The sequence below is a fragment of the Thunnus albacares genome, chromosome 12 (genome assembly GCF_914725855.1).
Source record: "Thunnus albacares chromosome 12, fThuAlb1.1, whole genome shotgun sequence".
Classification (NCBI taxonomy): Eukaryota; Metazoa; Chordata; class Actinopteri; order Scombriformes; family Scombridae; genus Thunnus; species Thunnus albacares.
The window spans coordinates 33,068,237-33,083,093 of NC_058117.1; the positions used below are offsets into that span (position 1 = coordinate 33,068,237).

Sequence of the window (14,857 nt, forward strand, 5' to 3'; positions counted from 1 at the left end):
AAGTTGAAATGTTTTTAAGTGTGTGATGTGCTAAAAACATTAGTTTCCAGAGAGGGTCTCTTATATTTCACAGATGCTAACTGATGACTTTAATGCAATAGTTGATAATAAATTAATATTTGAATGTATAACTGTTTAGAGTGAAACAGCAGTGGAGAGAAAGATTAGACTGTAATCATTATCTCAGAAACACATGTACAATATTTTCATAATACAAAATGTTTTCATGTTTCTCTGTTATAACATGTTAAAGTCACGATCAAGGAATCACATTCAGACAAAAGTGGAATTGAATTTTTTTCATGCAGAAACTTTCATACCTGTCAGAATGACTAGAAACAGTAAAGAAAATACATAATAGTCCAATGCCAGCATGTTGAATGAAGGTAATGTTTGTGGTTTGTGTATTGAACTCTGCTGAATATGGAAGTTCATCTCTCTTCTATAGTTCAGTAACAGCTTAGCTCCTCCCTGAATCTCTCCGTCTCCTCTTAGATCTGTATTTTCACTTCTCTCAGTTACTCTTCCTCCTGGTTAACAGACTGGTTACATTTTAACTGGAGTTGCAGAAAGGTAGCTGATCACCTTTTCAGGCTTTACAAACACAAGAAGAACCTATTGGTTTGCTTCAGAAGTGGAGACAACATTACCTCTTCACTGTACGATTTAAGCCAGCTGATGATTAAAGGAAAACACAGCATCAAATATTATACACAGACTATGAGCAGTAAGATTAACATCAACAGACAGTTTCAGCAGATTTCACCTGTTTGGCAGAATTTTAGGGGCAAGTTAAAGGATCTCAGTTTAAGAATCACTGGATTGTAGGAAGATCTGGAACACTAACACTTAACTCTTTGATCCAACAGTAACATCTAAACTGAAAATAAGAGGACCCAGGATTGAACCCTGTGGTTCACCACAAGAAATCCGAGAAAACTACAGAGAAACTTGTTTTATAATAAGAATAAACCAATCAAACTCTGAGTCTGTGATGTCAACCGGTTCATGAAGAGAAATTATGATGTCATATTTTCTATAGAATGTTGATATGATCTATTTATCTGTATTGCTTCTATTTCTGTTGTTTTCATCACCACTACAAGAAATCTAGACTGTTTGATAATAATTGACTTGACAAATAATCAGCCCACCCTCCCTTCTATATTCACCTTCATCCAGCCCTTTCGCACTTTGTGCTGCGACACATTCATGAACCTGAATAACAGGAGTGCCTGGAGACGCCTGCACAGTCCGTACATCCAGGATCTACCACGCTGCACTTAAAATACGGTCCGTTATGTGTCTACAAAAGTAATCAGTGAAGATGTTTCTTATTATTTATCCTCTGGGCCAAACTGTCAGTGAACCAGATTCAGCTTTAAGATTAAAACAGCAGTGGACTTCCTCTTTCTGCACCACTCTCTACATTTTGTCATCATTACATTAGAAACATCACAAAATTTCAGATGTTGTTTCAGTCACACCATTGAAAAATCTATCTATATGCCGATGACATTTTATTATATTTCACAAAATCCTATATTCCTTCTGGTGTAATAATAATAATCAGATCTCAGAGGGAAACAATGTTGGTATCTCTTGGTTTCATGGCAGGAGCTGAAATTAAGGAGGGCTTTTAAGAAGAACTCTAATGGAAACAAAATTATCTTAGATAGTCATTTTTGTGTTATTAACAGTTTTTTCCCTTTTTTCTTTCAGACACACATGAAAAGGTCAGAGGTCTAGTGTGGGGGGAACATGGGGAGGCAGGCCGTATGCACTACATTTGTACAATGATTGTACCTACTGTATATGTACATAGTGTAACTCTAGAGATCACACTCATGTTTTGTTATTTTTACATATTTGTTATGATTATGTCCTGCATTCTATGTCAGATCTTCATTTTTTATTCTTTAGACTTTTGTCAATTTATTGACAGGATTCAGGATATCAGCTTAATGCACATTTACCCTTTATGAAACTGAAATAATAATAAATTACATCAAGGTCAAAGGATACCTGGGTGATTTTCCATGAAATGATCAAACCAGTTTAGAAAACTAAAATATGAGCAAACAAAGTCCTATATCTGTTTAAAACATTACAAATACATGTTTTAATTTTCTCTTTGAATAAGATAATACCCTTTCAGACATTAAAACATATTATTGCACATTTTAACATCTCAAAACCAGGGACAATTCAATAAGAACTTTAATGCAGCAATAAAAACACATCAGAGGTGTTCTTTTGGTATTCTTATAGAAACAAGCAACAAACATACTGACATGGAAACCTTTGGTGTAAAAGAAGAACCAGGTGATATCATCTTCTGCTGACAATACTCTGCACTTTGTTTCTAATCCTCAAAACTCTATTAATGTAAACTACATTTTGAAAGGATTTTAAAATTATGGGATCCTTTCATTCTTCCATTAACACCATGTTTTACATAATGATTTATGATACCACTGCTAAACAGACACACTGTCAGTTGAGACTCAAAGACTTCATAGATATGTAACAATACTTTATATAATCCCAAGATTAAGATCAAGAAAGAGTTATCATCCTGCATGTATTGTTGGTGTCAAACATCCACAGAAAAATATTTGATTTCAAGAGAGAAAATGTTTATTGTTTCAAGCATCTAAGTCATCAGTACTACAGTAATGCAGTTGTTACAGTTTGAAGTTACACAATGTTACACTGTTCTGATTAGAGATCAGAGTGAGAGCAGTAGCAGAGTAAAACCAGTAGCAGAGTCCCAGTGAGTCAGGTCAGGACTGGGAACACTGGTCTCTCCTCAGTGTCTCTGAGACTGGAGTCTGGGAGCCCTGGGTGGCCTCACAGGTCACAGAGCCCACCTTCCTCCACTGGTCTGCAGGGAGCCTCAGGGTGCTGCTCCAGCTGTAGCGGCCGTCCTTCTGCAGCACCCCGGGGCTCCTGCTCTCCTCCCCGCTGCTGCTGCTGCTGCTGCTGCCGTCCACCTTCCAGGCCAGACTCCAGTCTGAGGGGAAGCCCTTGTTGGCCAGACATATGAGCGTGGCCTTCCCCTGCTGCAGCTCCTCGCTGGAGGGGGGCAGCACCGTCAGGGTGGGACGGACATCACCTAGGAGACACCAATCAGATTAGAGGACAGCTGTCAATCCAACACCAGACACTTGGACACCTTTACTGTGAGAGGGTGGAGCCATATGAGGACTCTTTCTGTGCTGATATGCATGAGAGGTTTCTCAGAGGGAAGTGAAACAGTGTGTCAGTGAGTGACTGGTGGAGCAGAAAAAACATCTGACAGAAACTCCTTTAAGTCCTTTATATGACTGTTTAATGTATTTTATTTTACACTATACACTATATATAAATAAGGACATAAAGTTTGAATATATAATTCAGACATCTATGATTTAGTTTGAATTTATAACAACATATTTACTTTCAAAACTATCAAAAGATCAACAGTTAATCAGATTCATCAGTCAAAACTAACAGACCACCGTAATATACGGAAAATGTTGAGACATTCAAAAAATGAAAAACCCTCAAAAAACTGTCAAAATGACTTCAGACTGAGGTTAAAAGACAACTGGAGACATTTTAAATGATCAGAGATTCACAGCATTTCACATTGTTTATCTTCTTTGAATTTAAATTATTAAATTAAAACAGAGAATTAAAGGCTGAAATTAAAATCATTTTTAAAGTAGGACTGTTGTTTTTTACTCTGTCCTGCAGTTCAAGCTGTTCACATTTAACAAATTAACTTGAACATTTCAAAAAAAGTTCAGTAAAGCTGCTTTGAGTTCAACTTTAAGGAAACACAAGAGGAACAAACAATAAAACTGAGACTTTAAAGTGTTTTAGATCAGCACAGTGGAAACTTATATCTACTACAAATGTTCAGACGTAGAAATTATAAACTTAACTGATGATACAGTATTTAATATTTTAACAGAAACTTACTTCCAATATCCAGTCTGGTTCCTCCACCGAACGTGAACCACAGTGATACAAACTCATTGAGCCGCCGTACAAAAACCTCTCAGTGTAGAGAGACACGGCTCTCTGACTTTGACACAAACAAACTCACCAAAATGAAGTAAAATTACTGAAATAACTCGAAAACTTACAACAACACAGAGCCGCCAATTTATGAATATGTGATTTTATTTCGTATATAATGATTTTAAAACTCAAGTTATATTATCTTTTTGTTGTAATACATTTAACTGTAACAAAATATATTCTGAAAAAAAAACAGTCGTCAATACACATGAAGTCCAAACCACATAAAAATAATCACTGACACATCCTAATCAATACTGTGATAAGTTGATTGATCCATTGATGAAACAGCATCATCAGAGTAATCCAAGTCCCTGTTGGAGTCAGTCAGAGCATTTCCATAGAGAGACACTTTGCATCAGCGGCACCATGCTCCAGTGCTCTGGGAGAGTTTATAATCCTGAGAGTTGAACACTGGATGACTGACAGCTGTCCTTCATCACAACAGAAGCCACAGAAATCCTCCTCATCAACAACATGACTTTGATCTCCGTCCTCATCTGGACTCTCCTCTGCTGCTGCTTCACAGGTAAAGTCCAGAGAATCAAACTCCTCTCCTCTATGAACATCCATCCCTCTGAAATGAAGCCCACAAAACCATCAAAACCATGACGCTGCTTTATGTTTTTGTCTCTGTATCCTCAGAGTCCAGAGGCCAGGTCACAGTGACTCAGTCTGCAGCAGTGACATCTGCTCTGGGAGACTCCGCAACCATCAGCTGTAGGACCAGTCAGGATGTTTATAGTTGGAGCAGCTACCACTACTTAGCCTGGTACCAACAGAGAGATGGAGAAACTCCTAAACTTCTCATTTACACTGGTTATCTGCGAGAAACAGGGATTCCACGTCGTTTTACAGGCAGTGGAAGAAAATCTGACTTCATTCTGACCATCAGTGGAGTTCAGGCTGAAGATGCAGCAGTTTATTACTGTCAGAGTCTCCATGAAATCAACAGTCAGTATGTGTTCACACAGTGAAAAACCGTCGTACAAAAACCTCCCTCAGTCAGACTGAACAGAAACTGACTGATACAGTTCACTGAACACACACACACACACACATACACACACACACACACACACACACACACACACTTTATTAAGTGTGTCAAAACTAAAACTATATTCAAACAATGAAATAAAGGACTCACACAAACAGTTTTATTTATAAGGAGATTCCTCTGAAATCAGTGAAGTTTACCATCACAGCTTCTTAGCATCAACTCAACAATGATCCCATGTTTGTCATTAATTATGAGCTCAGTGTTTCCTCTTTGAAAAGAGAGAATATAGCAGTCTGCTACTGTTGGTGAGCCATGGCTCAGTATGGCTGATGACCTTTAACCAAAACCATCAAAACAGGTGATATACTGTGGTTATTACATATGTAACAACAGCTCACATGTTGTAACAAGATCATTAAGGAACAGAAACATGTCAGGTATTTGGGCGGGAAAAAAATCAAGGTGGTTAAGCTGTTTCCTTAATATCAAATATGTTATTTGTGCAGGTTTTGAGACACACAGCTCTGAGATTTGTCAGCCCAACAAAGGAAGCGGGAGTCATTTTCACAGACCTATCTGCATGGAAAGATATCACATGAAAGAGCCGACCAGCAGTGTGTTTGAGAAGGAAAAAAAACTCAACTAAACATTGACATACATTAGTATTAAACTGTATCATGCTTATGATGGTATGGTATATATGGCTGTGAAGTCAGAAGGAGGAGGATGGAGTGGATGGCAGGCGTACAACATGCAGGACTCTGGCAGCAGAGACCCGGGTTTGCATCCTGAGTCCCGTGTGTAGTTGGGTTTAGGCAACAAGTCAGGGTGGGGGCGACTCCACCCACTGCAGGGAGAGAGACTGATCACATTTCTGCTCTTCAGTGTTTCACTTCCCTCTTTGAGCTCAGTAACCATGGCAACAGAGAGGCATCACTGCTGAACCATGACAACAGACAGGTTTCAGTACTAAAGATAAAAAGTTGAAAGCGCTCTCTCTTACTCCAATGTATCATTTTCAACAACCAGCCTAATAGTTTACATCTTCATCATTTCAAAAATCACCCGTTAGCAAGAGTGTAAAACTTTAGTTTCACTATATTAAAATTAAAAATTTCTGGACCAAACCTTCAGGTTGTGTGAACCAGAGGGCTATTGCACAAAAGCAGAATTCAGAAATCCAGGATAACTGAAAAAGTGAGGCTTGACCTGGTCTAATCAGTGCATCCAGGCTTAATCCGTTGCACATTTGCCAAGCCAGGATGAGGAGGTGCGACTATGTCAAGCCAGGTGTAAGTAATTCCGATAAGTTTCTTGAACAGACCACAAGGTCGATCACAGATTTACTGATGCAGAAATGGAGAAGACGTGTGACTCATACTTCTCCCCAAATGAGCAACAGTTTATAATGGAAACTTATGAGGAGGTGAAACATATTATAAGTAAAAAGGCAATATGGCCGCTGTAATTAAACAGAGAGAAAAAGCCTGGTAGACAATAGCAGACCGACTGAATGCGTAAGTAGTCCAATAATATACACTTATTAACCACTACTCCACTGAAACCGTCATAATTACAATTCAACGAGTTGACATTTTCACAAATTAACAGTTGTACACTTTGCCTTAAAAGTGATCAGTGGAAGTTAATGTTACTCAGGAAATGTACCATGAAGACTAATTACAAACCACAGTGCAAGAATATGTACTACAACCATTTGTGCAAATCTCTGTCTGTATATCTCTATATCTCTCTATCAATGTTCATACAGAACAAACATGACTGGACAGAAGAGGATTTGGCAACAAGTAAAACTTAAATGAAAGAACATTTTGCAGGCTGGTTAGTGCCTTGATTGCTGATGATAATGTACAAATGAGGTGTATAAATTACTTAGAACGTGCCTGCTCACATCTACTTCACTGAATGGCAATGTATCTGTGGTATTTTAAAGCAGGATAATAAAAATGAAGAAAAATATATACAGAAGAACATGGAATAACTGTAAAACACACTTATTACCGATCGGAGTGACAGCTGACTGGTCAGATAGAGCCAGGATTAATCAAACCTGGCCGTTAGCCTGGTCTGGAGCAGGCTAGCTGCACAGAATAAATCTCCATGGTAACTTATGTGCCTCTGCTTTTGTGCAACTGAGTCACGGCTAAATTCAGCCAGGATAACTGAAAAATCCTGGCTTAATCCCCTATCTGGGTTTTGTGCAACAGCCACCAGTTTCAGTTTGAAGGATAAACAACAGCAGCAGAGAGAGAGAGAGAGAGAGAGAGAGAGAGAGAGAGAGGACACTTTTAGTGGATGTTTCTCATGCATTTGTTGTTTTATATCTTTAAAGTTTAACAGTGTGTGACTCCCTCTAGTGGATGTTGTGGAGTATTCTGTTGTCTTTGCTCCAAAGGTTTTTGTACAGTTTTGGTGTTTCCTGTCACTGTGGGCTGCAGAGCACAGTAGTACACAGCAGAGTCAGACACTGCAGCAGAGGAGATCTGCAGATTCATTTGGGTTCGACCCTCAGTCACTTTAACAGATAACCTTGAGTTTGTTAAATTCTTTTCTGGTTCTGTTCCATAATGAGAAATAAGGAACTCTGGTGGTTTTCCTGAATATTGTCGATACCAGTAGAAATAATCACCACCAGTTGCTTCTTTGTAGTATTTGTAGGACAGAGTAACAGTGCTGCCTTCTAAACTGTTCTCTTCATTGTTGACTGGAGTGAGTTCTTGACAGCTGACACCTAAAGGAAGAGATAACTCTGTTATAACATGTTGTCAAAGATTCAATGAATGATTCAGAATTTAAAAAATACAGGAATGAAATGTAACATACCTGTTAGAATTACAAGAAAAAACACAGGAAATACATAATAGTCCAATGCCAGCATGTTGAATGAAGGTAATGTTTGTGGATTGTGTATTGAACTCTGCTGAATATGGAAGTTCGTCTCTCTTCTATAGTTCAGTAACAGCTTAGCTCCTCCCTGAATCTCTCCGTCTCCTCTTAGATCTGTATTTTCACTTCTCTCAGTTACTCTTCCTCTACCTTCAACTCTGGAAACTCTGATGATCCACACAAACATCCAGCAAACAATCAAAGATGTTTTTTGTTTTGACTCCAATTTTTCCCCATAACTCATGTTTTGTTTTTTTTTCTTTTCATTCACTTGTTCCTGAGAATGTTCATTTTAGCAAAACAACCAATATTTTATTCAGCTTATTAAAATGTATTCAGTATTTTCTAGTTTAATAACTGGGTCCTGTTGGAATGTCAGATTTTCATGTGCAGCATCATTTGTGTTTCTTCATGAAGCTTTAATGTTCTCCGGCTCGTCCTCCTGCTGTGGTCTGCTGAGAGTGTTGCTGATAGAAGGTCACAGTTATTCTAGTTAAGTATTAAACAATACCTGAAGACAACATGAAGTCAGTGACCATATCTCGCTCACAATTGTTTCTTGAAAAGGTTGTATATCAACAATTACACATATATCTGTCATATAACAATTTATTTGAGGTTTATCAGTCTGGTTTTAGAGTTAACCACAGTACAGAAACTGCCCTGGTCAGAGTTGTGAATGATCTTAAAATTAGTTCTGACAACCATAAAGTTTCTGTTCTGGTACTTCTCCACCTCAGCGCTGCCTTCGATACAGTTGACCATGAAATTCTTCTTAAGAGCTTTGAACACTGTTTAGGCCTTAGAGGCACTGTTCTTAACTGGTTTTCTTCTTACCTTACTGGTAGATCTTTCTCTGTTTCTGTTGGTAACTTTGAATCAGATGAAGTCAGCGTTCCATATGGAGTCCCTCAAGGGTCAGTTCCTGGTCTTCTACTGTTTAATCTGTATATGCTCCCACTTGGGTCCATCATTCAACAATACAACATATCATATCAGTCCTATGCTGACGACACACAGTTATACATATCTGTTTCTGCCAACCACCTTAACCCAGTGAATGATCTCATCCAGTGCTTTACTGATGTCACATATTGGATGGCCAAAAATTTCTTACAACTAAATGAGGACAAAACAGAGATTCTTTTAGCAGGTCTGAAGGCTTTGAGGCACCAGATTCACTCTTTGTTAACTCCCCTGTTGGTAAAACCCTGTGAGCATGTCAAAAACTTGGGTGTGATTTTGGACGCTGATCTTAACTTTCAGAAGCACGTATCCGATATCTCTAAGACTGCTTTTTATCATCTTAGAAATATATCCAAAGTTAGATCTTTCCTATCACAGTCAGATTCTGAAAAGTTGGTTCATGCATTAATTTCCAGTCAACTAGATTATTGTAATGGACTCTTTGCTGGACTGGCAAAGCAAGCGTGTAATAAACTCCAGCTTATTCAGAATGCTGCAGCCAGAGTATTAACCAAAACCAAAAGCTGTGAACAGAAAGAATTGATTTTAAAATACTTCTTATTGTTTTTAAAGCTATGAACAGTCTAGCTCCCTCCTACGTCATTGACATGCTCTCTGAATACACAGCAGACAGACCCCTGAGATCATCAAGTAAAGGTCTCCTCACTATACCAAGAATAAACTCTCAAGCTGACCTGTCACGTCTTCAGCTTGTACAAAATGCAGCAGCGAGGCTATTAACTAGGACTGGCCGCAGATCCCACATCACTCCTGTTTTAGCCTCACTGCATCGGCTGCCAGTGAAGCTCAGGATTGATTTCAAGATTCTCTTCATCACTTACAAGGCCTTACACGGTTTAGCTCCTGCCTATGTATCTGAGCTACTAAGCCCGTATACTACCATGCGGTCAGTTAGGTCTTCCAACCAAAACCTGTTGGCCGTACCACGTGCCAAACTAAAAACCAAAGGTGACTGTGCTTTTGCTGCCCTGGCACCCAGACTTTGGAACAATCTCCCCACTTCCATCAGATCAGCTGAATCTGTTGACTGTTTCAAAAAAAACACCTAAAAACCTCCTTTTTTAAAATGTCTTTCTCATAACATTTGATAAATTCAAGTGTGTGCTCTGGGTGATGACTGTATGCTTGCTGTGTTCGTATGTGTGAGATGTCTGTATGTGTTCTTGAATGTGTCTTTCATGGTTTTTGTGTCCTATTTTCTTTGTGTCCCAACGTCACTGTAAAGCACTTTGTAACCTGTGTTAAAAAGGTGCTATATAAATAAAGTTTTACTTACTCACCTAATCAGCTCATGGTGCCTTCAGTCATTATGGTCCTACTCTCTGGAATTCTCTACCACATGAACTCAGGTCTGTTACAACAGTGTCTTCCTTTAAAAGCAGACTAAAAACATCTTTTTTCACAAGCTTTTAGTTAGTTTAAAGGGTAAAACCTTCATTTTATAATCAGTATTATTATTGTTATTTCTTTTTAATAATGATAATAATAATACCTTCTCACCCTATTCTCTTATTGCAATACCTTCTTACCTTCTAAGTGTATATGTTGTCTTATATGTTTTTATATATGTAACATCTCCTTATTTTATGTTTTATCTTATATTTTATATATGTAATGTTAATGTAATATTATAGGTTATTGTCATGTATGATCTTTACTTTCTTTTGTTTTGTTTTGCTTTTGTTTTTAAGCACAATGAGTTTATGCCTGTTGTGTGAAATGTGCTATATACATAACAGTTTATTTAATTTGACTTGACTCGTAGTTCAAACAGTGGAGGCAGCAGACACCCTTGTTGAATGTCTAATGGAAACAGCTCATGATAAAAACTGACAGTATGAAACAAACATTCTCATATTTTCATTACATTCACTTTTTAACCCGACCAGTAACTTCAGGTTTTTGTTCAACACACAGTTTTATGTCACTTTATGTTTGATGGTGTCTTGTGTTTGAAGCATCATCCAGCTGGTTTGTCATTGATGTGGATTTGCTGCTCATGTGAATCCTCCCACAGTGTTTCATTAGCAGCTGTAACCACAGTGACTCTGATAAAACAGGAATTAGCAGAATCCATCTGATATGAAGCTGTGGTTTGAATACCACTTCCCTCCTCTTTGAAGAGTAGTCAGATATCTGTGTTCAGGTTTTTGTACAGCCTCTTCTACACTTTCTATCACTGTGTGTCTAGAGCACAGTAGTAGAGAGCTGAGTCTGCCAGGGTTAGACTCTGTATGGTCAGCTTAGTTGTTGCAGTTGATGTTTGAGATCCATATCGTTTATCAGGAATATATTCACCTGTGGTCCTCTTTCCTCCTTTCCAGAGTATAAACTGAGGTGCCTGAAAGTCAGAATGATGTTTGTACCAGTAAAGTGCGGCGTAATCCGAGCTTGTCTCATAGGTACATGTGAGTGTGACAGATTCTCCTTCTCTTCCACTGACTTCATCTTTTACAGGAGAGATTGTGTCTCCAGCTATTAGTCCTGGAAAAAGTAGAGAAAATGAAGCCATTAGACTAACATTGTTCATGAGGCTGAGAGGAGAAGACAGTGGAAAATGTCAACTGTACAGTGTTACTCTGTGGACACAAACTGATCAACTGTTCATTTGACTAATTTCTATAGAAATCATCTTCCAAGGTGTTACCTAGTGAAGGAAACATGTTGTATTAAAGTTCTGTTCCAGAGTCAAATATCCATCATTTGGAAAATATCACACAATGACAAAAACATACGTACCTACAAGAGCTGAAAACAGTGAAATGACAGCCAGTGTTTCCATGGTTACACAAGTGAAATGCTGTAAGTGAATGTTGAGTTTGAATAAGTGTTGAGTGGTTTTGTGAGTTGTGTTTGGTCTGATGTTCACAGCTGGAATCAAACAGCTCTCTGCCATGCAGCCACCTCTGCAGTCAGTAGGAGGAGACTCATATGTCAAATGACATTCATTTGTAAAACTCTTCATCACAACTGTGTCTCATGAGGGAAAAGAATCTAGACTGTTTGATAAGAAACCACTGAAGTTTAACAGTGTGTGACTCCCTCTAGTGGATGTTGTGGAGTATTCTGTTGTCTTTGCTCCAAAGGTTTTTGTACACAGTTTTGGTGTTTCCTGTCACTGTGGGCTGCAGAGCACAGTAGTACACAGCAGAGTCAGACACTGCAGCAGAGGAGATCTGCAGATGAAATGTCTCATTTACTTTGTCATGTTTCAAAGACAACCCTTCTTTCTTTGAATGTTCCATGATGAGCAGCTGTGGAGACGAACTGGACTTCTGCTGATACCAGTAGAGGTTGTAAACAGAGCCTTTATATTTGCAGGAGAGAGTCACTTCGTCTCCTTCCAAAGCCAGCATTACATCTTTAAATGGTTTCAGTAAATCCTCAGAGGATCCTGAAAACAACAAATATATATTTCACCATGAAATTTGTATTTTTAAAATGATAAAATATCTTTAAACTGAGTAAAAAAAGAATAAATAAATTCTTAAAAAAATTGACAGTAGTTTATTGAATGATGTCTATCATCTCTTGTTACATGCTGATTGGTGTCCTGAGTACTTACCAGTATGAAAAGTGAGCATCATCATCCAAATGAAATGAAGTAACATTATTTGACTTGTAGTGAATGAACAATAGAAAGAACACAGTATCTCTTCAGTTCCAAATGAAGCCTTTCATATTCAGTTGTGTAGCTCCTCCTCTTGCTGTGGTCTGTTTACATTCAGGCTGATGGAAGCTTTAGAAATGACAGTGATGCTGCAGTCATCATCATCCAAGAAGGTCAGACTGAAGGAGGAATCTGCAGAAAATTCACCACAATCAATCTGTAGAGAAACAACTTTCTGACAAGTCAAAAAGTCCAAACTGCAAACTGTACAGAAAGTAACTGTGTTGTGAGTGTGAAACATGTTCAGGTTAACAGTGTTTTAGTCTCATACAGTCTGCCTGCTGGATGAACACATCATGGATACTGAACTACATGACTACTCACTTTCATTTCATTTATTAGTTGATTTGTCAGGGACAGTGCTCATTGATGAACATATACATATTAATGAGCCAGTGTTAGTCTGAGAGGATTAGTTTCATCTGTTGTCTCTGACCAGATATTAAAGCCTATAACTACATGAACAGAATAAGGTAATAACTGAAGACATATGATAAAACAGAATTACATGTATCACATTAAAAACACAAGATGGCAGCAGAGAGGGCTGCCGACAGACTAATGTCGGCAAACCTGGTTTTCAATGAGCCACATCGTCAGCTGGTCTGTGAAAGTGTGATATGTATGAATTTCCTTGATGAGCTTGAGGAGCGAGTTCCACTGTTTAGCTGCAATGACAGAATACTGACTGACTGAAAGCACTTTTTCGGATGGGAACGATGCGTTCTGTGTTGTGTTCATCTACTGACACATCATGGCTGAATAGTGACAACAAACACTTGAAATCTTGATACAAACCAAAACAAGGAAAAATGAACAAGGCTGCAAATATCAAAACTTTTTAATTTTGAATAATCTGTTGATTAGTTCCACTAATTTAATTAGTGCATATAACTGGCACGGACCTGATATTATAGCCCCCTCTTCTATTTCCCCTCATCCCATAGGTTTATGCCTGAACTCTGCAGCTAGCTATCCTCTGAGTGATAATGGTGTTTCTGATTCTCCTTCACTGGTGTCAACTATTCCAGTACATTATACTGCAAGGCTATCCAAAAAATGGACCGGCAGACACAAAAGGGTCCCATCTGACCTCATTTCTATTAAGACTCAGTCTGCCAGTTGTTGCAGTGCATCGTTTTTAAATGGTTGTCTGTGGAATTTAAGATCTATCACCAATAAGTCTTTTACTGATAAAGATTTTATTTCTTCTAATGATTTAGATTTTATCTTTATGGTTGAAACTTGAGCAGACACCGATGTCTCATTGAAGCATGTCCCTCTGGATATACATTTTGGAATAGTCCTAGGTTAAGTGGACGTGGAGGTGAACTTGTTGTCATTTATAAAGCTGTCAACAAATGTACACCAACTGCTATTGGCAATTTTATCTCATTTGAGTTATTTTCATTCACTATTTCCCACCATACGATCTTTTTTGGGCTGTTATATCGCCCTCCTAACTCAAAAGGCAACTTTCTTTCAGAATTTGATCACTTGCTTTCAATAACTACCACTAACTGTGAGAAAGTTATTTTATTGGGAGACTTAATATTCACATTGACAACCAAAGTGACAAACGTGCATCTGAATTCCTTGATCTTATCAGTACTTTTGACTGTATTCAGCATGTCTCTGGCTCTACTCACCAACATGGTCATACTCTTGACCTAATTATTACTTATGGCATTAATCCAGTAAATCTACAGTCCTTAAACAAGCATGTTTCTGACCTTGCAGCTATCCTTTTTAACATCCCATTAGTGCCTATGGTTTCGAACCCTAGAGGCCCTCGTTATTTTAGACCCATCACGCCACAAACCTGTGAGAATTTCTGCAATACCTCAGAAACTGCACTTTTAAAGTAAGTTTTAAATGACATTAGAATGAATTTGGATGCTGGCTGCTGTACTGTTCTGGTACTTTTAGACCTTTCTGCAGCATTTGACACAGTCGATCATGGAATATTAATTAATCAACTAGAAAACTGCATCGGCGTGACTGGTACTGCTCTAGACTGGTTTAAATCTTATTTGACAACAGAACATTCTCAGTTTCAATTGGAAATGTCTCTTCCAAATCCTCACTTATCAGTTGCGGCGTTCCTCAAGGATCAGTTCTTGGCCCTTTACTGTTTTCCATTTACATGTTACCACTGGGTCAAGTCATTCACAACTCCAATATTTCCTTCCATATTCATGCAGACGATACACAGATAT

At 38.2% G+C, this 14,857-nt stretch overlaps 2 gene segments (V, D, J or C); one reads left to right on the forward strand and one right to left on the reverse strand.

Moving 5' to 3' along the window:
* Positions 1-2,622: 2,622 nt before the first annotated feature.
* On the reverse strand, positions 2,623-4,442 carry LOC122994091. The segment is given in 3 exon segments: positions 2,623-3,118; positions 3,970-4,047; positions 4,424-4,442. Coding segments are annotated over 3 exon segments (429 nt in total).
* Positions 4,443-4,548: 106 nt separating this feature from the next.
* Positions 4,549-5,048, forward strand: LOC122994092. The segment is given in 2 exon segments: positions 4,549-4,600; positions 4,717-5,048. Coding segments are annotated over 2 exon segments (384 nt in total).
* Positions 5,049-14,857: the final 9,809 nt, after the last annotated feature.